The sequence below is a fragment of the Eulemur rufifrons genome, chromosome 14, assembly GCF_041146395.1.
Source record: "Eulemur rufifrons isolate Redbay chromosome 14, OSU_ERuf_1, whole genome shotgun sequence".
In the NCBI taxonomy this organism is placed as follows: Eukaryota; Metazoa; Chordata; class Mammalia; order Primates; family Lemuridae; genus Eulemur; species Eulemur rufifrons.
Window position 1 is genome coordinate 25,522,957 of NC_090996.1, and position 25,741 is coordinate 25,548,697.

The following is a 25,741-nucleotide window of genomic DNA, read 5'->3' on the forward strand; positions in this document are numbered from 1 at the left end:
ATCATAAAGAGCAAAATAAAAGGCTTGTCCAGTGATTTAAACACAAGGCCAGAGCCGAGAAGGACTAGGTGCCATTCTGAGGACCTGCAGGGTGAGGGGGATGCCAAGCCTTGCATGCCTGCCGGAATCACTTGGCAGTTTGTTAAATGCAAGTCTCTGGGGCCCCATCCCACACCAACAAACTCAGGACCTTGGGGCTGGGGCCCTGACATCAGTGTGTCTGCCATAAGGTGAATCAGGTGCCGCTGGCCCGCGGACCTACGTTCCAGACCAACCCAGCACAGAGCAAGTTCAGACTGCGGAGCTAGACGGACTTCGGTCTAAATCCAGCCCTGCTATTTTCCAGCTGAACGATCTGGGGTGAGCCTCTTCCCCTCAAAGCCTTGGTTCTCACATCTGAAACACGGGAGTAGTTGCTCCAACAGCTCAGCCTACTTCACAACACTGCCAGGAGCAACAGGTGACATGAGGTCCGTGGGACTGAGGTGTCAACTGGAATTTTTCCAACCTAAGGTGGCAACATCACTCGTGGAGGTGGCGGTATTTGCTTTGGAGGCTGGAGCAGGATGTTTCATGGCAGGCTGGTTTTTCTTCCGGAAGGGTGGACACCTTCCTGCCCACCCCGGTCAGTGGGTGGGTCATCGGGGAATCACAAATCCACTGCGAGTGCAGCCCGAGTCCTCCCACGGTGAAGGTTAAGCAAGGTGCTCGCTGGCAGAGAGGGGAGGAGGGGGTGGGGCCCGCTGTCAGTGACTCATTTATTTCTTGGGCAAATAAATTTCGGGAGGACCTGCTTATACGCTAGGATGAGGGCTGAGTGCTGGGGACTGAGCTGTGAGGACGACAGTGACAGTGACCAGTGAGGCCCCTGCCCTGTTCAGCTTCCCGATGCAAACACATAGATAACAATAAACAGTGGGAGCTGTGACAAAGGGAAAAACCAGGGTGCCAGAGAGAAGGGGGCGGGTGAGGGGCAGCTTAGTGCGAAGCACGGTGCTTAGCAGGCGGAACTGGAGTCCCAGCTCTGCCGTGTCCTGGCTGCAGGACCTTGGGCAAGTTCCCCAGTGGGGAAGATTAGATGAGATAAAACATGTTAAGTACTTAGGATAGTGCCTGGCACTGTGTAAAAGCTCAAGAAATGGTATTATTAGTAGCAGCAATAATGATAATAAAAACAGCAACAGTGGCTTCTAGTATATCAAAATATCAAGCTGTACACCTTAAATATATGCAACTTTTATTTGTCAAGACATGTTGACAAAGCTGAGGGAGGGAAAAAAGACCAATGGCTTCATGATTACGCCAAGCGCTGTACCAGATGCTTTATACATCAGGAGTGGCAAAGTACAGCGCACAGGCCAAGTGTTTATAAATAAAGTTTTATTGGAACACAGTCACGTCCGCTCATTTACATATAGTCTGTGGCTGCTTTTGAGCTACACAGCAGAGCTGGGTACTGCCACAGAGACTGCACGGGCTGCAAAGTCCAAAGCATTTAGCAGCTGGCCCTTTCCAGAAAGAGCTGGCGAACCCCTCTTCCAGCAACCTACACAATACCCTAAGACACGGTGATTATTAAGGCGTGAAGTCAGGCCTCAAATATCAATCATTTGCCTGCAAATCCAGTCATCTTCAGCCTTGGCATTGACGCAGAGGACAGAGATGGTGGGACGCGGGGGAGGGGCCGAAACGCAGCCTATGCCCAGCTCAACAAGACCCTCGAGCCCTGGGGGCACGAACCCTCACCCTGGCTAGTAAAACCGAGTCCCCAGCCACTGGGCGAAAACTCCCCCTGCAAACGCAGTAAGGTCATGTTACCGACGGAACATTTCACAGTTTCTAAGCTGCACGCTCCAAGAGCTTCGTCCAATTCTTCTCCCCAGGCTTCCTCCCTCCTCTGGATCCAAACATGGATTTTTCAGATTATATGAAGTTACAGACACAGAGGCCAACACAGAGCGCCCTCCACGGGCAGAGGAGGAAATCCATCAGTTTGGGAGCTGGTTTCTGGACGTCTCTATCTGACACGGAAGGCATTTAGTGATAACACAGACAACTGAACTCCTGAAGCAGCCAAAAGTGACAGTAAAAACGGAAAAAAAGAAAAATAGGGCACTGCATGACAATCCAGGCGGCATTCCATTTCACTGAAGAAACACTTCCTGGCGTAGCTCATTCAGTGCAAAAGACACAGCCGCCAGCCAGGGGGTTCCCAGCCTCCGAGGCTAAAATGCAGCAACTCCTGTCCCAGGTGCGATGAAGGAGGTTTATTAACTGGTCCCTCATTCATTCAGCAATGAAAATAATGCAGCCAAGTCCTAGCTGATGGCAGAGGGCAGGCAAGTCGGATTTACACAAGCAGAGTGAGATGGGTTCTTTGGCATCTATATTGACATCTTTTGGGCACCAGGCGATTTGGCCAGAAACCCTGTGGTTTAAGCCAATTTGGTACAACAGTCCCAGGCACTGATTCTTTGAGCACTGGTCATTCCTTACCTTGCACAAGGTAGTTTAGGGACCTTGTCTGGGTCTTTCAGCATCCTGGCCTGTTTGTCGGATATTCTCTGGGTCTCCACACCCATCTCTGGTTGTGACTCTGCTTTTAGTTCTAATCAGGGTTCTGCCAGTGACTCCTGCTCAGCATTGCCCGGATGCCCAGCAGTAAGGGACACAGGCAGCAGCCATCTGAGCAGTGGCTCTCAAATGCAGCCCCGTCACCAGCAGCACCTGGGAACTTGTTGGAAATGCAAATGCTTGGGCCCCACCCAGCCCTACTGCATCAAAACCTGTGGGGGTGGGGCCCAGCAACCTGTGTTTTACCAAGCTCTCCGGGTGAGGAAGAGAGATGCATGCTCAGGTGTGAAAACGCAGTGGGAGGATTCCTGACACTTCACCACTCTGACCCTCAGTGTCTTCATCGGTGAAATGGGGAGACTGATCATCCTGCCTTGTTGGGAGGATGAAATAAGTAACACAGTGCACCGAGCTGCTATCCTTATTACTGGATAGAAACTAAATGTCCAACAGGAAGCGACTCGCCCTGTGATGCAAACATTGGCGATTTGTTTGCTTGGCTGCTTAACAGCTGTGCAAACTGCCTCCCTGCTTGGGCTTCCTGTGCCGTAGCACACATCATCAATCTTCTGCCTTTCCCATGCACTTGTCTGGTTTTTCCTACTGTTAGCACGCCAGTGTGCACAAAGTCAACGTCCCAGCTCGGCCTTCCTCTCTGCCTGCCTGGGCACCTTCGACGGCTTTCTAACTGCCAACCAATGCATCCTCTTCCTTGCAGCCTGAGGGATCCTCCAAAACCCGTCCAACCTCAGGGTGCCACCCACTGCTGGAAACTCTTTCATCGGCTCCCACCACAGGCAGGTTGAAATTCCGAGTCCTTCTTGTGACACACAAATCTACCCTTGACGTCTCATGCTCTGCTCCCTGGCTCTCCCATCTCCTTCCACTCACCTCCTGGCCCCTCCAACCTAGCCGAGCAGACTTCCACGCGGTCCCCAGACACCCACAAGCACCAGGAGCACTGGCCACCCTGTCACCTCCAACCATATCCCCTGGCCGAGGCCGCCATGCCTCTGATTGGGCATCCCCTCCGCCCTCCCCAGTGCTGACAGGGACCTCTCCTCGGGCCCCGACAGCTGCCAGCACCTCCCTCCCTCTGCCGTCACCTCTCCTCCAGGGCAGTGGAAAGGTCTGCACCTTCCTAGCCCAGCTCAGCCGCTGGTGTGACGCTGAACTGCTCAAGGGCCGACAGCACGAAGGACGAAGGGAGAGAAGATGGGGTTTGCCACGCTCAAGCCTCAGCAGGCCAAGATCAGGCCTCGGGGGGTGGGCGCAGAGACTGACCAAGAAGGGGCACGAGGGAGCTTTCTGGAGACCTTGTAATGTTCCGTATCTTGACAGGGGTTTAAAAGTTATTCATTTATCAAAATTCATCAAATGCTAACGAGATGGGAAATTTCCCTGCATGTAAATTTTAAGGAAAAACCCAGAACTGTAAGCAGATATTGAACTCTAGCTAATGACTTGCATGGAAGTGTTTGGGTGACGGCTATTCATGTATTTCAAAGTAAGTTTCTGCTACCAAAAACACTAGCTGGCTGGCCGGCTGAGCGGCTGGCTGGACAGACAGGTGTGTGATAAAGCAAGTTCGGCAAGATGTTAAACCATGGCTCCAGGTACTAGGAGCGTGGCTGCTCGCTGTGTAATTCTTCCAGGTTTTCTACAAGCTTGAAAATGTTCATAGTAGAATGTCGGAGGAAAAATATTCCATGTCGTATGGACAGGACTAAAAATACCTCTTACTTCAAATGAGCTGAGTAGCATTTACTGAATGTCCTAAACCCAGAGTTTCCAACCAAGGGTCTTTTTAAAGGGCGATCTTGGCTCAGTGGGTCTGGAGTGGGGCTTGAGCCCCTGGGGACGCCAAGCTGTTGCCGCTGGACCAAGGACCCCACTGTGAGCAGGGAGGATCTACCAAATGATCTGCTGCAGCCTCCATCCCCCGATGTACATGACCCTCCTCCCTGCCACCGCCCAGCAGGAGTCTCAGAGGCAGTGAGATCAGAGGGTCCGAGGCCGGGACAGGCAGGAGCCCTGGGAGGCTCGGTCAGCCCTGCCCAGGCTTCCAGAAGCCTAGTCACCCCCAGAGCCGGAGCAGAGATGGGAGGAGCCCTGCCAAGAAAGCAGGGCCGGAATAGACATCTGAGTCACGCAGCGGGAGCAGGGCCAGCTGGGGAGGGCGGCTGACACAGTGACTCAGCACAGGCGGCCCGGAGGAGCCGGGCTGTGGCCCATCACTCCAAGGGCCGGCGACAGGTGATTGATCACCCACTGCTGCTCTGAGGACAGGAGAGCTGGACTCTCCCCAGCTTCCAGGCTCCACTGTGACTCCAGCACTCGGGTGACAGGAAGACGAGCAAAGAGCATGTCACAGTGTCCTCCTCCCCAGGTCACAGGCCTCAGATCTGGGGCGGGAGAGGAGGTACAGCCAACATCAAACTGAGCCACAGCCCATTTTCAAGAAGGGGACACAGAGATCCCCAAAGGAAGAGCGATGTGCCCAAAGTCACGAATGTAGCTGATTCTCACATGACCTGATTCCTAACTTTCAACTCAACTGTAGCTGTGTGGTTATGTGTCTGCCGACTGCTTCAGGGCTGGCTCCCAGCTGATCCGCAAGCTTCCTGAGGGCACGTGGCAGCTTGTACTTTCCCAGGATAGCCACAACATTATCTGCCACCCCACAAGCTCTTCTCACAGTGAGATGTGGCCACTTACCCATCTAGAAGTGGGGTCTGCCTCCCTTCCCTTTGCACCTGGGCAGACCTTTGTGACTGCCTCGACCAAAAGAGTAAGGCGGGAGTGACACTATGTGACTTCTGGGGCCACGTCATAAAAGGTGATACAGCTTCCACCCAACTCTCTTGGAACACTCACTCTTAGAGACCAGCCACCACACTGTGCGGACATCCAGGCCACACAGAGAGACCAGATAAAGGTGTCGACTCCAGGGGAGGTTCCAGCCCGTGGCCAGCATTAACCACCAGATGAGAGACCGAGGAAACCTTTGAGTTGACTTGAGTCCCAGCCACATCTGACGGCGACCACAGGAGAGACTGTGAACCGCCCAGCTGAGCCTAGTCAACACCCAGGACTGTGAAACATACTATTGTTGTTTCACGCAACTAAATTCAGCGGTTTCTTATGGAGTAACAGATAACTGGAGCATATTCTGAAGGTCAGAATACGCCATCCCAAAATACCCCACTTTGACATAAGGACTGTTCTGAGCTGAAGGCAATCAAGCAAGAGCAAACACAGAAAGACCTCTTTGCCTTTCTCCTACCTGCCTAAAAGCATCAATCTTCCCCTTCCCTTCTTACATACCAGGAGAACCACCATCATCCCTGGCAACGCTGACACGGGTCTGCACAAACAAACCTTACTAAAATAACCCTAATCTTCCACTGGTTTCGCCCCATATATTTACCCTCTCACAATTTACCATCTTTAGAAGCCCCAATCCCTTTTTCTTTATCTTGTCACTTCTCCACAAGTTTATCACCCTTTGTTAAAACAGCATAGAAGCTCTCAGGCCTAACCACCTCCTTAGGGTTTTCATTTCTTTTCTGTGAGCCCCCCCCCCCCGCCATGTGCATACATAATAAATCTATTTTGCACACTGCAGTGTCCCCAGCACCAAGCACGGTATACAACAGATGCTTAATAAATGTCTGCTGAAGGGATAAAAGGACCTAGGAGGGATTAAACCCCAGGGTTTGCCCAACTCCAAATTGAGGCTCCTCTCCCATCACACCATGCTGCCTTTACCATCAAACTTAGGTATAAGTTAAGGTCTAACAGCTCAACCTCTCTGAGCCATAATTCGTTTATCCCTTAAAAAACAAAAAAGCAAACCAAAAAACCCTCCTTCTCAAAGCTATTGTGAAGTTTAAACCACTGCTTCTCAAACTTCTCTGTGCACACGGGTTACCTGGGGATGCTGTGAAAGTGCAGGACTTGGGCTGGGGCGGGGCCTGGGATCCTGATGTCTAACTCGCGCCCAGGTGATGCCGATGCAGCTGGCTCTGGTCCCCGTTTTAAGCAGCAGGGGTTTGAATGAGACTAAAGAGTGCTTAGCACTGCTGAATTGTATGTTTAAAATGGTTAAGATGGCAAATTTTGAATTATATGTATTTCACCAAAATAAACAAATGCATAATTTTTATAAAGGAAATAAAGCTCCTGGCACTATGCCCGGCCTTCACCAGGTCTCCTTATACATTAGTTCCTTTCCTCTTCCTTCCTGATCGTGCTAGAAGTGAGTCAAGGCAGGGCGGGAGCCTAGTCTGTGTCCTGGGAGGCCCAGAGCAGACCTCCCTCCATACAAACACGTGCCACATGTACCGGGCGCCTCCCTACACAACACAGCAAGTCACCACTAGAGGCCCAGCGTGGGCCAGGCTCTGTCTCAGGCACCGAGGTTACGGGGCTAGACCCAGCCTTATGGAGCTCACAGCCTAACAGAAAGCTGTTATTTAGCCAAGACCCTTCCCTCGAGCAGGTCATAACCAAGAGAAGTGACACGATTCTGCACAGCAGTCAATCCTGGATTCAAATTCCTGCTCCGCCACTCACGTTGGGCAAGACACTTTTCTCCGAGACTCAGTTTCTTTAACTGCAAAATGGGAAAAATGACAACAGTACCAAGTTCACCAGGGCTGGTGTGAGGGTTAAATAAGGTATGCATAGGAAGAGCTTAGCACGGGGCCAGTACACAGCAGGCATCTCAGAAACGGCCATTCCCTTTCTTTTCCTAGGATGAAAGAATGCCTGAAAATGGAAGGGAGACAAGAAAGCAAGGTAAAAAGTCATCAGAGCTAAAGGAATGTTCTAGACCAGGGATAGGAAACTTTTTCTGTGAAGAGCCAGAGAGTAAATATTTAGGCTTTGTGGGTGATAGTCTCTGTAGCAACCGCTCAGCTCTGCTGCTGGGCTCAGGGCAGCCACAGACACTCTGTAATGAGTGGGTGTGGCCGTGTCCCAATAAAACTTTATTCACGAAAACAGGCAGTGGGTCAGACTTGGCCCGTGGGCTGTTGGTGGCCAACCCCGGGTCTAGACTCCAAATGGCAGAGAGGCAAATGGCACCCCATTGGGTGACTGAACAGGAAGCCAGAGGGAACAGCAGGCTGGCTAGACAGAGTATCAGCCCATGGACACCCTCCTTCCCGGCCCCGTGCACAAGTGTCAGAAACGCACCAGCCCACACACCCAAGTTCGCAGCCTGCTGGAGCCGACTGCACAGAGGCAAACGGTGTCTTCCGCCCCTCTGGAAGACCAAGAGTGACAAGGGCAGCAGGGAGGAGATGAGACGGACAGGGACGATGACTGGGGAGGAGAGCGGGGTGCCCCAGCCCCCCACAGCCCAGCCTCCAGCGCTGGCCCTTTGTGCTTTCTGAATTCTCAGAGCTCTGGCCAACGGCTGCCCTGTGGGATTACGGCCCTGATCTGTCAGAACTTCTCATTTTTCTGGAAAACTGAGCTGGAATTTATGTGAAATTCCCTGATTTTTAAGTACCTGCTCACATTTTCCAAAACCTCCATGCCAAGCGAGAAACCCTACAGGCCTGCGAGACGTGGCAGCTTGCAAGGACACAGCAGATTCTCTCCTCAGGCCCCCACGTCACGTCAGGGGCTCAGTCTTCCATCTGGAAAGTGGGGAGGATGATACCCACACGCCTGGCGTGTGAGGACCCAGCAAGATCCCGGGTGGGGCCAGTAATGTCAGCTGTGACCGTGCGGTATGTCCCTCCCACAGACGCACACGCGCGCGCGCACACACGTCCGGGTCACACTTACGGGGTCGTTGATGGTTTCGGAGAAGAGCGGCGAGCGGTCTGAGAAACACGACAACACGAGCTGAACAAGCACGAGGGAAAAGTAGACGTAGAAAGTGACGTCGCGAAACACGTCGATCTGGGCATCCTGCAGGAGAGGGAGGGGGGGAGGACACGAGGTCGCCTTTGGGAAGCGGCTGCAGCAGGCCCACCCCTCGGCTGCAGGGCCCTCGCCGGCTTCCCCGTCGCTCCCAGCTCCCCGGGACAGAACCGCAGTCACGTCATGGGTGGTCACGCGGCTCACCACTGCCTGGGAGGGGGCGGCCTCGGCTGGGGAGCGAAACAGAGCTGCGTCCCAGGCCCGGCTCGCTCCAACTGGCTGTGGGACCGTGTCACCTTTCTTTACCTCTCTGTACCTCAGTTTCCCCACCTATAAACAGACTTGTGGTTCTTAACTGGGGGTGATTTTGCCTCCAAGGAAACATCTGGCAGTGTCTGGGCACATTTGTTTGTCACACTTGGGAGTGTTACTGGCACCCGGTGGGGAGAGCCCAGAGACGCTCCTAAACGTCCTACAAAGCACAGGACACCCCCACCCCCGCAATCGAGAAGTCTCGGGCTCAAAATGTCGATGAGTGCTGAGTTCGAGATATCCCACCGGAGTCACTGTAAGACTGCCCGTGAAACGCGCTTAGTGCCCCGCGAGGCACTTCAAAAACACAAACTCAATCAGTGTCAGTGCCATCGCCAATAAAGACAGTCTGTGCCGTACGCTGTGGGTACTCAATAAATGTTTCCTTTGCCTCCTGCCAGTCCCCAATTAGCTCCCAGGTGGCGGGAGCAGCAGGGTGGATTTAAAAGTGCACACTCCTCAAAACTCCTGACAGCCACGCACGGCTGCCAAGGTAAACAACTGCCCCAGCCAGCGCAGACGCTGATGCCTCAAAGGTAACGTGGGGACAAGTCTAGGGTCCCCGAGAGAAGCAGTCACTCCACAAACATGGCTGGGTCCCAGACTGCAGGCATCTGGAGCCGAATGCCCTGCTGTTTACTGCTGACGGGGCTTACAGGCAGCCAGCACGTGCCCACAGCTCCTGCCCTTGCAGGTACCACTCAGGCCTCTCAGACCTACACAGACAAAGGGGGCCCTGGGGAAAGAAGGTTCTAGAACAAAGGCTGGTGCTGACCCGGTGCACGGCTTCTATGCACACCAGATGGAGCAAGCATCTCCTTCAAGGGCTGCTGGAGGACGATGTAGAGCAAGGCCACCACTTACCTCTTTTAAGGCAGTCATGATTTTGGATCTCAGGATGGCAAGCGCACACAGTAGGGCTACGAGCCAGAAGGTGAGCATGACCCCTGAGGACTGGACGCCCTTCCTTCTCTCGAGCTGAATTAAAAAGGTAGCAAGCAGCTGGAAGAGAAAACCACAGGACAGGAGTTAAGAGAACGTAGGACCCAAGGCCCCGTCGGTCCCAGGGACCTGGAGGACGCTGGGCCTGGGGGAAGGGCTGCCCCCAGCTCGGGGTGCAGGAACTGCCTGAGGGGGACCTGGCTCCCAGCCCGGCTCTGCCCCTGCCTCGCCGGGAGCCCCATCTGCAAAACGGAGATGCTGACAGCATCGGCCTGGCAAGTCGTGGGAATCTAACGAGACCACGTGTGGATCTGGGATAGGATGGAAAAGGTGAGGTGCGGGCAGAAGCTCGGTGAGAACACAGAGCAGCACACTTTTTCTTAAAGGACCACGTAATAAATATTTACAGGCTTCACGGGCTACAGAGTCAAGGCCGCAACTACTCAGCTCTGCGTGCCAGTAAAACTTTGTTACAAAAACATGTAGAGGACCCAGTGTGAAAAAACAAAACCCACCTGCCCTGACACTCGAGGTTCCACAGGGACCTGCCCTCCCCGCTGCCCCACCTCCCTGGCTCTCTGCTTTAACCGCCTCTACTCCAGTTCAGAGGCCAGCTCTCAGGTTCTCCCTGTGGCCCCAGGACTTTTGCACATGCTATCCTCCCCAACTGGGAGAACCTCTGCCCTCAGCCCTTTCAACTTTCTAACAACCTGGCTCATCCTTCAGGCCTCAGCTCCATCATCCTTCTTTCAGAGAAAGCCTCCCTGCCCCCAGAACAAACCAAGTTCCCCTAATTCCACCCTCTGTAGCACTCTGTACATGCTGACACATTCTGCGCCTTTCTAGGGAATCACTTGTTTCATGTCTGTTTGCACAGCTTGAACGTACACTTTTATCTGCAACTCGCGGCACACGGTAGGGATGAAACACATTTGCTGCCTGCCTCCTGCCTTGTACTTCTAGTGCCGGCACGTTCGGGTTCCCAGGGGTACAGGGACAACGTTCCCGCCGCATCAACAGCGGGGCTGGTCCCCCATTCCACCACGGAGCCCCAGGTAGGGGGGAGGATCAGGATCCCAGAGGCCAGCTCACCTCTTGGCACCCAGCCCAGGGCCCCAAGGGGCCAAAAGCCCACTGAGCCTCAGCCCATCACTCCGGCGTCCCCAGAGCGAACAATCAAAATACCAAGAATAGGGAGGGCTAAGTGAGCACGAGCCCCTCCAGTCAAAAAAGAGAGTCTCCCCTTCCAGAAGCAAGGCCCCTATGGACCCATTCCCTCGATGCATTTATGGAGTGCTTACTGCATACCAGGCATGGTGCCAGGCTCTGAGGTCACACAGCGGAGCAAAACCCAGCAGGAGAGCCAGGTATTAAACAAAGAGTCGTCACAAACGAACACCGCACAGCAGAGGCCAGAGCCACACCCTGCGGCCTGGGCTGGAATGTGGCTCTATCTTTTACTGGCTGTGCGGCCTGGGGCCAGTTCCTCCACCTCTGGGTACTTCCATGAGTTTATTTACAACATGGGGATCTCCAGCAAACTGCATACATGAGTTAATAAATACAGGGATTAGGTGTCTGTCTGGCGGAGAGCCAACACCTTATGTGTGCCATAGAGAGTCACAGTCCTCAGAAGTTTGAGACCAGCCTACGCAACACACAGCGAGACCTCGTATCTGCAAAAAATTTACAAATTAGCCAGGCACAGTGGCATGTCCTTATAGTCCCAGCTACTCGGGAGGCTGAGGCAGGAGGATCACTTGAGCCCAGGAGTTGGAGGCTGCAGTGAGCTATGATCACGCCACTGCACTCCACCCTGGGTGACAGAGCAAGACTGTCTTGAAAAGAAAAGAAAAGAAAGTCATGGTCCTTCCCTGCCTGGCTCCTTGCCTTTCCTGACCCCGTCACATTCACCTTCTGTCCTGGAACCTGCACTCTGTGTTCTTGCTTCACAGAACAGCTCCCCCCCATACTCCTGACCCTCCAACCCCTCCCTGGACAAGCTGTTCCCCCTGCTCCCTCCTCATCCCACAACGCTCAAGGGCTTGCCAAGAACTCTGTGATCACAGCTCAGAAGCTGCGTGATGCAGGGGCTAAAAGCTTGACCCGTCGCTTGGCCACGTATTAACTGTGTGACCGTGAGCAGGGCACTTAGCCTCTCTGTGCCTTGTTTCCTCACCTGTAAAATGGGGACAAAACAGTACCCATCTCACAGGGTTGTTCTGAGAATTAGATGAATTTCAAGACATATAAAACACCAAGGCCACTGCCAGGCACACAGGAAGTACCCCATACATGTCAGCTGTAATTAACAAAGTACTTTCCCTGTCTATATCATCCACTAAGTTTCGGACCCCCACGGGGCAGGGCAGTTTCCTATTCAGCTTGGCATCCCACCTCCTACACCACAGCCTAAAAACTCAAGAGGCCATTAGGACCCAGGCAGTTTGTATAAATGACTGGGATGGCCAGTACAAGAACAAAAGGTAACATCAGCCCTTCAGCCTCAAGGGCAGGGAGGACAAGAGGGCACGGTGGGGACTGTGGCAAACTGGACAATACGTGCGCCATCTAGAGGTTGCAGCTGCATCCCAGCTCCAGCTAACTGCTACCATAAAACACCATGAGTCCAGTGTTGCCAGATCTTCAAGTTTTTCAAGAGAAGCCAGCTTTCTGATGTTTTACTGCGAGGTTTTCATACGTTTAACTGCTGCCTACTACGTTTGGTCTCCACTGTGACTGGCAGATGGCTGAGGATTCACAGCCAGCTTCTACTTACCATGGTGATGCCCAAAAGGGTTGGGCTGACCAGAAACACTGGGGCCAGGAATATGCCCCGACTTCTTTCCCAGAAAGAGTAGAAGAGGTCTGCCCAGCAGACGATCCACAGCAAAAATCCCAAGGCCTGGAAGAGAAGCACGTGCACATCTTACAAGAGACACTACTGGAACTTCCCCCAGCACCTCGCGAAAAGCTCAGCCTTGGGGGAACCAGCCAACCCCACAACCATTAGCCACGGTCCTTGGACGCAACACACATCCTCTGGAACTTGGACAAGTCCTCGTTAGGGTGAGCCACCAGCTGGGCTGTCCCCTACTGGTCTGGAACGCCCCACTCCCTCCAACGAGACTCTGTCTGGTCACTGTTCTCCCCGGCACCCGAGAACTCCAGAGCTCAGCCTGCAGCTCATCGTACCCACGACCCCAGCGCACCGCCCGAGAGCCCCTCGCACAGTAACCGTTCATTCAACACTCAGCCAACAGCGCTGACCCAGGGCCTACTGTGCATCACACACTTTCCAGGGTGCCGGGGAGACAACAGAGAACAAGACAGAGGTAAGTCCCCATCCGCATCCTAACATCCCAAGTGGAGGGAAACCAGTGAGGAACAAACTGAAAAATGCGTAACATCGAGTCAGAGAGGAGTAAGCATCACAGGGAAAAATAAAGCAGGTAAGAGAGTGGCGGGGGGAGCCTGCTCTGAGTGAAGAGCTGAAAAAGTGGCTTCACAAAGGGCTGAGACAGATGCTAAGTCTGGAAGAAAGTGGGACGAGGGGCGTGACATTTCCACGCCCTCACATCCCCTCTCGGATCGCTGATCAGCTGTAAGGGGAAAAGGCGGGACCTGTGTAGGGAGAAGCCAGACAGCACTTGGATCAAATGATCAGCGCTAACCCGGCCGGTGAGGGGCAGATACAACTCTAGAAGGAACAGCCTGCGAAGGCCACACGGCCCCTTTGTAGTTTTCCCACCAGACATGCGTGACCCTCACCCATGACTCGGCGGGAGACATCGCTCAAACCCGGCCCGAGGGACACACTATAAAATAGCTGTCCACGTTCTTCACGTATGTCAGAGCCACAGAAGACAAAGAAAGGTGAAAAGTTCCTCCAGAATGAAGAAAACTAGAGAGACAACAGGACTCCGTGCAATATGGGGTCGTGGACTGGATCCCGAGCTAGAGGGGGAAGGTGCTAGCAAGCGCAGTTTTGGGACGACGGACAAAACTGGAATACAGACTGTGAGTTTTTAAACACATATCTGGTCCATGTGAGATTTCCTGGATGTCACACCTGTACTGTGCTCACGTAACAGAATATCCCTGTTTTGAGGGAAAGACACACTGAAAAATTAAGGGGCAGAGGGGGGTGGTGGTTGCTACTCACTCTCAAATGACTCAGAAAAAATAAACAGGAATATATGTATATGGAGGGAGCAAAAGCGCAGGAGAAAAATGTGGCAAAATGCTAAAACTCGGGAAATATGAGTAACGGGTCGACAGGGTCAGAAAGCAGTTCTTGGTTTCCTTCTTGCAGTTTTCCTGTAGTTTGCAATTATTTCAAAACAAACTTTTTTAGAGGAAAAAAAAAGAAAAAAAAAAAACCTCAACCAATAAAAAGGAGATAGTCTCAGCAAGGGAGAAGGACCCCGACAATCTCCTGATGATCCCCTGAGAAAGATTCCATCATTTCCATTGCATAAATGGGGAAACTGAGTCTCGGGGAGGTTAAAAAAATTTGCCCAAGGTCAAATGCTAGGTGGCAAAGCCGAGATTTGAACCCACGTTGGGCTCTAGAGCTCTAGCTTTTATCTCCCACGTTATTCTCTTGCTTTCTAGAAAAAGGAACTTAGGGCCGATTAAGCAGAAGACAAATGTCAGTTTTCAGCAACTGCTGTCCCCCACCCAGGTGCACCTGGCAGCCCGTGATGCAATCCCAAGTGACTCACAGTTTTGGCTTTGTTGAGATGTGTCATCTGGATGTAGCCCCGGTCGTGGCGGGAGAGATAGAGGAAGTAGAAGGGGAAGCAAGCCCAGAGGTGACAGCAAGGCACCCACACGAGCACGGTGTTCTGAAAGCACTTGGTGAAGTCGGGGTTGCTGGTGTACCACGTGAGGTTCCAGTCCTGCCAACACAAGCACAGGCGGGAGGTCAACGGGGCACGTCAAAAGGACAGGGGCTCGTGAGGAGTTCGAAACCAGCTGCTGTTGTGGGGGTTCAAAAAACAGACAAGACCCCTACCCCAAGGACCTGTCGGGATGAACACGCAAACTCAAAGGATCAGTTGTGAGAAAGACTAATAAATGAGTCAAGAGGAATACAGGTATGTTGTATCTCACCCAACAGACAAGTTGCACAAAAGATGGAGACAGCATTTAAAGGAGACCCGAAGGATAACCTTTTGTAAACCGAAGAATCCTTTAGTCATGGGGATGGCTCCTACTTACTAGCTGGTGAACTGAGGACTTTCCAATCTCCTCCTCCTCCTCCTCCTCCACCGCCACCACCACCACCAGGGAACACCCACATTGCAGTTCTGTGCACCAGGCATTATTCTAGGTGCTTTAAAGGTATAACCACCTCCCGTAATTCTCTGAGATAAGCACTTCATCATGTCCTTTCTCAGACACGAAAACTGAGGCACAGAGAAGGTGAGTGATATGTCCAGTATCACACAGCTGGTAGGATCTGGAGCTGAATTTTACCACTCAACTACCCAGCCTCAGCAACAAATTTGTTGCAGTTACTTTTATTTTATTTTTTTTAAAAAACCTGGATCTTGTTGAAAAGACATGGCAAATAGGTAAACAGATACACTCATACATAAACAGCTCAGGTATATCTGCCCAAGAATAAACCTCAACCAGCTGTTAAGAGTTTTGTAACAGAGAATTTAAATTTAACTCGAGTCCTGATCTGGCAAGGGACCATAAGAGTTACACAACTTTGGGAAAAGTTACTGCCCTTTCTTGGGGTCTCAATTTCCTATCCCTACCACGATTAGGTTGGAGAAAATAAGAGGTGTGAAACAGGTGCCCTCACTAGGCCCACGTGGCCCACAGAGGGTTTACTGTTATTGCTGCTATTATTTTAGGCATGCTTTTTTGTTTGGTTGGTTGGTTGGTTTGTTCTGAGACAGGGTCTTGCTCTGTTGCCCAGGCTGGAGTGCGATGGGGCAAGCATAGCTCACTACAGCCTTGAACTCCTGGGCTCAAGCAATCCTCCTGCCTCAGCCACCCGAGTAGCTAAGACTACAGCTGTATGCCACCACACCTGGCTAAGTTTTTTATTTTTTTGTAGAAACAGGGTGTTGCTATGTTGCCCAGGCTGGTGTCAAACTCCTGGCCTCAAGTGATCCCTCCCGCCTTGGCCTCCCAAAGTGCTGGGGTTACAGGCATGAGCCACCACACCCGGCCAAGGCATGCTTTTTATTTAAAAGAAAATTTTTTTTTTTTACATCAGCTGCCAACATTTAAAATCAGGTCATTTCATATAAAAAAAACTTAGATTTCTGGTTTTCTCTTTAAAAGTTAGAAAATCTGGCAGCACTGGGCCCATCTTCCTGCTTCACGGCCATGGGCGGGGAGCTGGGCGTGGCCAGTCTTTGGAGCAGGTCCATGTGCTCTTCTCGGCTGCAGCCCCCTCTGCCCCCCCACCCTCCCCTCCCCCCGCACCATGCGTCCTCCCACAACCACCTAAGCGAGACCACCACGGAATTCTGAGGAACCCGCAATCCCACAGCTCCACCCAAGTTTTAAAGCCATGTCAAAAAACATTAAAAAAGCGAAAGTGAGAGAAATGAGATCGTTTCACTTAAAGAAAACACCTGACAATCTGATCGAGAGATACATGTTCCAGGCAATAAAGAGACCTAGTTATTCACAACAATGTGAATATACTTACCATTACTGAACTACATACCTAAAAATAGTTATGATGGTTAAAAATAATTTTTTTTTTAAATAAAGGAGTTTGACTTCGAAAAACAAACAAAAAAGGGTATGTAAAGCAAGGGTCTATGCTGGTTCTTCACAGGTAGAACTGTTCTATGATACAAACGTTTTATCTTCCAGAACCAAAACAAGGAATCACTAGCAAGTTATCTTTACAAGGCCAACACACACAAGGAGATTTAGCTAGGAAACGTCAAGACACAAAGGAACCCTAAAAAGGACCAAGTTCGTGCCTTGGTCGACTCGGGCATTTGGACGACAGCCTTGTAAATAAGAATTTGATCATGGAGGAGTGACATCTCCAAGACCGATTATTTTAAGTGGTTTCACATCGCTTGTAATTCTTAAGGCGATGGCTGGGAAAAAGGATTAAACTGTTGGTGGTAATTATATACAGAACAGTTTCTGAGCAGTTGCCAGAAAAAGTTCATTTCAAAGGAATGTGACCTTCTAGAAAGAAAACAACGCCGGGGCTTCATAGATGCAGTCACATGGGCAAGAAACACGGTTCATATGTGAAGCACTTAAGTGACCTGATCCGAGTCCCAGTTATTCCTTGCCTGGACTATTGCAATAGCTTCCTCACCCTTCCCTGCCTCCAGCCTCTCCTGGTCCTACTCGGTCATCGCCACGACAGCCAAAGGGTTATCTATCCATCCACACGTCCATACGCCCACCCACGGATGTATCTATCTACCCAACCATGAACCCACCCACCCACCAATTCATCCAAACATCCACCTGTCCATGCATCCACCCACCCACCCATGCATCCATCGTGTCATTCTCTCTGTATTTATTTTTAATAGGTAATACATTTGTGTGCGAAACATCTTGTCTGTTCCTCCAGATAGATTCCAAATACAGCCTGTCTGCTGTGTTTCCCCCAAAGGCACCATAATACAAAGTGTTCTGTACCTTGCTTTTTTTACTTAACTAATATTGGAAGTTGACCTTTAACAGTAGCATGGATCTGCTTTATTCTCGATATTTTTCTTTTAAACAAAAGGACAGAAGGAATGAGTCTTCTGCCCATCCATTCCCTAAACCCTCCCGCCCAGTCCCTCTCTCTCGAGGCAACCATCTTCAGTTTCTTGTGCATTCTTCCATAAAAAAATTGTATGCATACACGACAAAAATAAATATATTTTTTCGGTTATCAAATGGAAGGAAACATACATCACATAATGTTCTGTACCTTGCTTTTTTCTCTTAATAATAAATCTTAAAGATCATCCCACGGTATACATGAACAGCTTCCTCATTCTTAGTTTCGGCTGCTTTGTATTCCATTGTACGGATGAACGTGACTTTAATCAGTCTCCCGGGGACTTGGCATTTGGGCTGCTCTTACAAACAACGCAGCACTGAACAAACAGCCTGGTGGGAGCCTCATTTCACACACAAGCCAGCAAATTTGTAGGATAACTTTTTAAAAGCGAACCTGCTAGGTCAAAGGTTGCACACAATAACATTTAGACAGACACTGCCCTCCAAACAGGTAACGTCCATTTATACTCCACCTAATAAGGTATGAGGACAATTGCCGGGGCATTCTAAGCTTCTGGCCTCGGAAAATACCTCCCTGCAGTTTAACCTCCTGTTTTCTTTATGATGAGTGAAACTGAGGATCTTTCCATTGGTGTTTTGTTGTTGTTGTTTTTGAGACGGGGTCTCTTTGGGTCACCTAGGCTAGAGTGCGGTGGCGTCATCACAGCTCACTGCCACCTCGAACTCCTGGGCTCAAGGGATCCTCTTGCCTCAGCATCCGAAGTAGCTGGGACTACAGGGATTCACCACCACACCTGGCTAATTTTTCTATGTTTTGGAGAGATGGTCTCGCTCATGCTCAGGCTGGTCTCGAACTCCCGAGCTCACGCAATCCTTCCCCCTTGGCCTCCCAGCGTGCTAGGATTACAGATGTGAGCCACTGCGCCTGGCCTTCATATGTGTTTAAAAGCAATCAGGTTTTCCTGCTCGGGAAAATTCATAGACTTAGACAGCTGCATCAACAAATGGGACAGATAACCCTCTTTCTGCCGGGTAACAACCTCCAATCACCTTTAAGAATCGATCCTTGTTGTGGCCCAAGAGGCCTTCCACATTCAAGCCCCATCTGCTTCTCCTACAATTTCTCCTGCCGTTCCCCAGTGTGCCAACTCAGGCATTTACTCAAAGGAATACGTACCAAGCACGAGTGAGACACAGTTCCAGGCACTGGAGATTCAGGAAAGCTATGGTCCCTGCCTTCAAGGCATTTCCCAGCTGCTGCTCAGACGAACAGTTCCTTCAGTTACTTCTTGCTAGATCCTAATGGGTTTCTGCACTAACAAACTCCTACTCATCCTTCAAAACCCAACTCAGATACCTCCTTTAAAAAGACTTCCTCCTCACTGCTGAAACCGACAGCCCCTACCTTTACAATGATTTTCTTACTTGTCCATCACCACCTCTGTACTTCAAGGACCCTGCAAGGATCTCAGTCCCAGGACCATGTTGTATTTGCCTTTGTCTCTGATCTTCCTCACCCAGGAGGTACCCAGATATTATTAAGTACACGAATGGTCCAAAACCATGCCTTCACTCCCCAGCATTATTTCCTACTTTGTTTTTTTTGGGAGGCGGGTTGCTTTGTTTTCTTAAAATAACAATCCATCCAGGTAGAGACTGGCTAGACCCCTGGCTTTATGATCAGATAGATGTAGATTCAAATTCAGGCCCTGTCCCCACATGAACCTGGGCAGGTTTCTTAATTTCTCCAAGCCTCAGTCTCCTGACCAGTAAAAACTGTCAGTAAACGACCTCACTTGGGAGAGTTCTAGTGAGGATAAATGGGACAATGTGTGACAGGTGCTTTTGCACAGGGCTGGTTCTGTCTAGAGACAATGCATGGTGGCTGTCAATATGTGACACTAATAATAATAAACACCACCACTACCACTGCACTGCCCAGAGTCAAGAAGCATAAAAGACCAAGAAGGTTCCAGGGAGGAAGTAAGCTCCAGAGGACACCGGGGAGCATTTAAGGACACGGGGAAAGACAGGTTGGGAAATCGCTTAGCAAAAGGCAGGCGTTTCCTCTTCAGAAGGCAAAGTGAAGAGCACACGCTAGCTTCCTGCTCAAAACCAGATGGCCTGCAAGACCAAAAAGGCAGCAGGGAGGGAGAGGAAGGAAGGGAGGGCACAGAAAGGGGAAATCTGATTCTGAGCGTGAACTTTCACCGAGGTAGAGAGCAGCCAACACGGCCACCCCCGCCTGAGTCACACCCTGCCGCAGCCAACAGCATCAGTCATGAGGAGTGTTGGGGGGCCTCCGGGGTGTCCCTCCCGGGACATCAACCTTGACCTCGGCAACCCAGGAGGCGAGAAGTGTGACTCTCACTACGGGGGGTGTCTGGGGGGCGGGCGCGTGGGGAATGCCGGGCATCATACAACGGCCCAAGGAAGGGACGAGTCACTGGAATGTCTGGGTCACTCACTACTCCCAATTCAAGGGACCGCAGCTGCACCCTGGTCCTCCCTCCCTGGGGCTCCCTCTCTATCCAGGGAGCCTGAGAAATCCAGCCCACCTGCAGAGCCCTCCGACTCTGCTGGCCCAGGTCTTAACGTAGAAAGTGCATCCCCAGCCCGACTCCTCCCGCCTGAGTCTTCTCTTTCTGGGATCCCTCAGCAACTAGGTCACCTTTTTATGTCCTTCCCCTCAGCCCTGACACTCGAGGATCTGGGGAACAAGTCCAAGTCTGCTGGGCCCATGACCTTTGCAAGTTCATAAAATTTCTGCCGTGTAGCGTCATCTCCAGGCTGAATAACCTGTTCCGAAGAACACGTTCCGAGCCCTGGCGTGCCAGGCGTCGATCTAATTCTTCCACCGACACGACCCCGCTCGGTCCTCCTAAGAAGCAGCCCTGCTCTTATCCTCATTTCACAGATGAGGAAACTGAGGCACCAGGAGATAAGACATCTTTCCAAAGCCCATGTTGAAGTTGGTATTCACCGTCCCCACCTCAACTCCCGTTCGCATTGTCCCCTCTCTGGCAAGAGCACCCGACGCCCCTACTCTCAGCCATATGCTCTGGACAAAGTTCCAGGGGTGAGTCCTTTACCCATATCCTGGAAAATTAGCTCAAGAATGGGCACATGATCCGAGCTGATCCTGTCACAGTAAGGACATATGCTTTCTTTTCACCAATGAGATGGGGTGAGGATGTGAAATTTACAGGTGCCCCAGCCATTTATAAAGCAAGCCCCAAGGTTGAGAGGGGAGAGGAAGGGGCGGCACCACGATAGCAAGCATGAGAATGAAGCTGACATCATAAAAGGCAGAGATGGGGGGAAAAAAAAAAAACCAGTGCTTGGTGTCATTTGGGCTGCTGGATCAAGCTTCACCTGCAGCCTGCCCTGCCACTGGACTTCTCTAATAAATTTATCATTTACACCAGTTTGAAATGAATTTGCCTTCACAATATAAACATCTTAGTAATCCAAGTTCTGATCTACTGAGTAAACTTTTATACAATGTGATTCAAAATCTGACAGGCGTGAATTTAGGGCCCAGACATACCGTGGCTAGTAAGTAACATACTCCTTACCCCTGAGTAAGTCACTGATCTGAGGCTCAAACAGCCTACTAGCAAAATGGGGCTACTTCCACCTCCCCACCAGGGGACCATAAAAGCCCATTGTAAATGCTGATTATCACTATTATTTAAAACCCCTTTTGGAACCAACTTCTGTCCTTCTGTTCTCCTTTCTGTTCTTTTTTTCCTTTTCCTATTCTCCTTCCTCCTCACTCCACCTCCCAAAAAAGGGTATCTGGCCCCTTGTCTCATTTCTTACGGGTCCCCTTCTCCTCTTTATTTCTTAGCTGTGTCAACTCAGACAAGTTACTTAACATCTCTGAGCCTCATCTATGACTAAGGCTAAAAATATTTCCTACAGCTGTTTTCTAAAGATTAAATAAAATTATATACACACAGGGTCCAGCACAGTGGCAGATGTATATTAATGTTCAACAAAGGACTATTTCTAGTAATCTTCTTACATTAGTATTAATAATAAAAGTAAGTGAAGTTTATATCATTACCCTCTTAGTAGGATAATCTTACACGGTTATTGGTAATCATGATACTGCCTAGCATTAGCTGGGCACTAACTATGTGCCAGGCACTGTTTTCATGCACTCTGTGAATTAACTCATTTAGTCTTCATGACCACCTACAAGGGAAGTTCTATTTTGATCTCCGCTTGGTCAATGAGGAAACTGAGGCACGGAGAAGCTGTAACGTGGAGAGGCTGGGGCTCAAACCAAGCAGCCTGACCACCGAGCCCAGGGCCCTCTGCCCCCGGGCTGGTCCCTGGCAACGGGCAGTGTAGGAATCTGACCAGAGCCCTTGCGTTACCCACGGGAAGTCTGGGTTGGGCCAAGAGGAAGACCTGAGTCCTCCAAACACCAGCAAGGTCAGAACCAACAACCTGCATTAGTTTCCCCTGGCTGCTGTTACAAAGCGCCATGAACGCAGTGGCTTAAAGAACACAACATGCAGTTGCGGAGGTCAGAAATCTGAAACGGGTCTCACTGCACTAAAATCCAGGTGTGGCCAGGGCTGCGTCCCTTCTCTCCAAGGAAGAATCCACTTCCCTGCCTTCTGCCGCTTGGGGAGGCCGCCCACATTCCTGGGCTCACGGCCCCTCCTCCACCTCCAAAGCCAGCAGCGTCAGACCCAGCTCTCGCTCTCCCGTCACTCTGCTCCCCTCTTCTGCCTCCTCGTCCACGCATAAGGACACGAGGACACTGGCCCACCTGGATAGTCCGGATAATCTCCCATCTCAAGGTCAGCTGATTAGCAACCTTGATTCCATCTGCAACCGTCACTCCCTTTGCCACGTCCCAGAACACACCCACAGATTCCAGGCACGAGGTCACGGGTGTCCCTGGGTGGCCATCAGCCTGCCTCCCACGTCTGGTCCACCCCATCTCCACTCCATGGGCCTCCCGGGGGCCACCATCGCTGCCTCTCAACCGGGTCAGATTCAGGAGCCACCGCAGTCCTGGGCAGGCCCGAGATGTGGCCTCAGCCAAGACCGACCCCGATGGTGACCTGCTCTCCAGCTCAGCCGTGCTCGTCATGGAAGCACCCACGTGCCAGCAGCTCCTCGACCTTCTCCCGCACCCACTGCTCCTGCCTGGATGGCACAGCTTCCGGAGGGACGCTCTGCCGAGGTCCACGGGGAAAAGGGACGCAGTCCCGCCCAGGGCCCTGCCATCCAGTGCTGGGACAGGGGGGAAGGCGACGGAGAGGACTCGGGGGACAAATAGGCAGGGAAATGATTACGAATTTGAACAGCTGCTCAGTGTCCCCCTGCCTGGGGTGAGAGGACCTCTGAGGGGGGTGATGACAACCCGCTATGTACTCTGAGTTCCCGGGGCCTGAACATCCACCTTCCAATTCAATCACCGCAACAACTCGCACCAGTCGGGTTTCTACCACACGGCAGACAATTGTCCTCCAGGGACCACTATGTGCCAATATCAGCTAGAGGTAAAACAAAGTCCCCACGCTCGTGCCGTTTCATTCTATCAGAAGAGGCAGACGCTGCCAACAAAAAATAAGCAACTCCATGTACGTCCAATGGGAGCAAATGCCCTGAAGAACTGGGGGATTGGGCGGGCGGAAACAGCAGCAGGCGGGCACGTACTGGTTCTGTACCAGGTGGATAGAAAAGGCCTCTGGGCCAAGATGACATTTGAGCAAAGACCTGAAAGAAGAGACACGTGCCACCTTGTTCTAGCTACCGAAAGAATACGAGTGAAGGCGTACGAAGGGTATCAGCAGCATGTACCAGACACTGTTCTAAGTGTTTTACATCACACTGAATCCTCATGTTCAACTCTGGGACTCAGGTACGATAAGAGAACCCATTTTACAAATGCAGAAACTGAGGCCCAGTCACATAACCTGCAAGCAGTATGCGCAGCCAGGAATTTGAATCCAAATATAGATGTCTCTATGGACACAGAAAGTTGTAAGTTTGCATTTTTTTTTTTTTTATCAGATGCATATACCACTGTTCCCATTTAAAATTAGCAGAAAAGGAGATATACACACACACTCATACATGTCTACACAGGAAAATGTTCTTAGAAGGATTCAAGGAAAAAAACAAAAGCTAATCTCCAAGGGGTAGGCCTGAAACCAAGGAGAGGAAGGCGACTATTAGTTTTTGTTTTATTATCTTTTGCACTGTTTCCGTTTTTTCCTCTGCATGTATTGCCTCTAAAATAATAATACAACTAGTGCACACTTTAAATAAATAAATAGCAGCAGGAATTTAAGGGTAGACATTTTTAAACGCTGAGTTGGAAGCACAGAGAACGCACATATTTACTGAGTGCCAATCACAACAGCCACAGCTGCCACGCCAGGCACGGCGCTTGGCGTTTTCCAAACACTCGTCCATTTAGGCCTTGCAACAGCGCTACAAAGTCAGGGTTATCCAAACTCCCCCGCTTTTCTCGCAAGGACTCTGAGGTCCAGAGAGTTTATGTAACTTGCTCAGGCTCCTAACCCAGGAAGAGACAGAGCTGGGATTTGAACCCACAGAGAGTCTCACACTGAGCTCCCGACTCCTGGGCCCCAACACCCCTTAACCAGGTGCATGGACCTCTAAGGGCTTTGCAAGGGTCCATGGTGGCTGGACGGGCACCCGATCTGCCAGAGGTGGCTGGAAGGCAAGTTCTCCAGGGCGGGAGATCAACTCAGTGGCCTCAGGCCTTGCAGATTCCAAATTCATCTCTGCAGAACAGAGCAGCGAGGTTCTCATTCAGACATGGGAACAGCCCACAACTCTCCCGTCCCACCCACTGAATGTGAGCAGCGCAGCGTCGTGGTTGAGAACACAAGGCTCAGGGTCTGGGATCCCGTCTCTCCCACGCACAGATACGTGCCCTCGAGCAGAGCTTCTCAACCTCACCACCACTGCGATTCAAGGCTGAATAATTCTGTGCTGTGTGCCAGCCTGTGCACTGCAGGATGCTGAGCGGCACCCCTGGCCTCTACCCCCTTGATGCCAGCAGCACTCTCCCCCTCCTCCAGTTGTGACAATCAAAAACGTCTCTAGGCCGGGCGCGGTGGCTCACGCCTGTAATCCTAGCACTCTGGGAGGCCGAGGCGGGTGGATCGCTCAAGGTCAGGAGTTCGAGACCAGCCTGAGCGAGACCCCATCTCTACTAAAAATAGAAAGACATTATATGGACAACTAAAAATCTATATAGAAAAAATTAGCCGGGCATGGTGGCGCATGCCTGTAGTCCCAGCTACTCGGGACGCTGAGGCAGTAGGATCGCTTAAGCCGAGGAGTCTGAGGTTGCTGTGAGCTAAGCTGATGCCACGGCACTCACTCTAGCCTGGGCAACAAAGTGAGACTGTCTCAACAAAAAAAAAAAAAAAAAAAACGTCTCTAGACACTGCCAAATGTCCTCTGAGAGGCAAAATCATCCCCTATTGCCCTAAAGCAAGGCAGTTCATGTCACCAGGTCTTAGTTTCCTCATCTGTGAAATGGGACTAATTCTAGAACCCACCTATTCCAGAGCTATCAGGAGGGTTAAATCAGATGAGCCATATGGTTCCAGTTTCTGTTCCTGGCAGCCGAGAGACTGAGCCACACATACAAGTGCACAGTTCCATTCATTTGATCTTTCATACAATGAATATTTACTGAGCACCTACTACGTGCCAAGCCCTGGGCTAGTCATGGGATATGGGGATAAATCAGACATGATCTCTGCCCTCTCGAGACTCACGGTCCATCAAAGAGGTGAGCTCACAACACAGTGACAAAGAGCAATACCTGCTGCAAAGGCAAAGGTGCTGCTGGGACAGTAGGCACTGGGGGTGAGGGTCTGGGAAGGTGACATCTCAGCAGACTGGCTCGGTCAGGAGCCTCTGGCCAGAGGTCCGGCCATACCAGACCACATACCAGGCAGAGGGACGGCATGAGCAAAGGCCGCAGGGGGTGAGGAGGTGGCCCGTGTGACCACAGTGATGAGCCAGAACCTGAGATGGGGCCAGGGAAGTCACCAGGGGCCAGAGCACGGCCAGTCTTGGAGCCGTGGTAAGGAGCACAGATTTTTGTTCAAGTAACACAGGAGGCCCAGGGAGGGCATTTCACAGGGGTGAAATCACTGAATATTAGAATACTACTGAATATTAGAATATTACTATTAGAATATTATTGAAATTAGAATATTACTCAACCTTAAAAAGGAAAACAATCCTGCCATTTGCAACAACACGGATGAAC

At 51.1% G+C, this 25,741-nt stretch overlaps 1 protein-coding gene across 1 annotated transcript in view; it reads right to left on the bottom strand.

Moving 5' to 3' along the window:
* ABCC1 (ATP binding cassette subfamily C member 1 (ABCC1 blood group)) overlaps positions 1-25,741 on the bottom strand; it is a 117,101-nt gene that overhangs the window by 63,892 nt on the left and 27,468 nt on the right. The window contains exons 2-5 of the mRNA XM_069486886.1: positions 14,436-14,612; positions 12,488-12,613; positions 9,631-9,768; positions 8,377-8,502 (exon numbers count right to left, since the gene is read on the bottom strand). Of these exons, the coding sequence (XP_069342987.1) occupies positions 8,377-8,502; positions 9,631-9,768; positions 12,488-12,613; positions 14,436-14,612 (567 nt within the window). The remainder of the gene's footprint in view (positions 1-8,376; positions 8,503-9,630; positions 9,769-12,487; positions 12,614-14,435; positions 14,613-25,741) is intronic.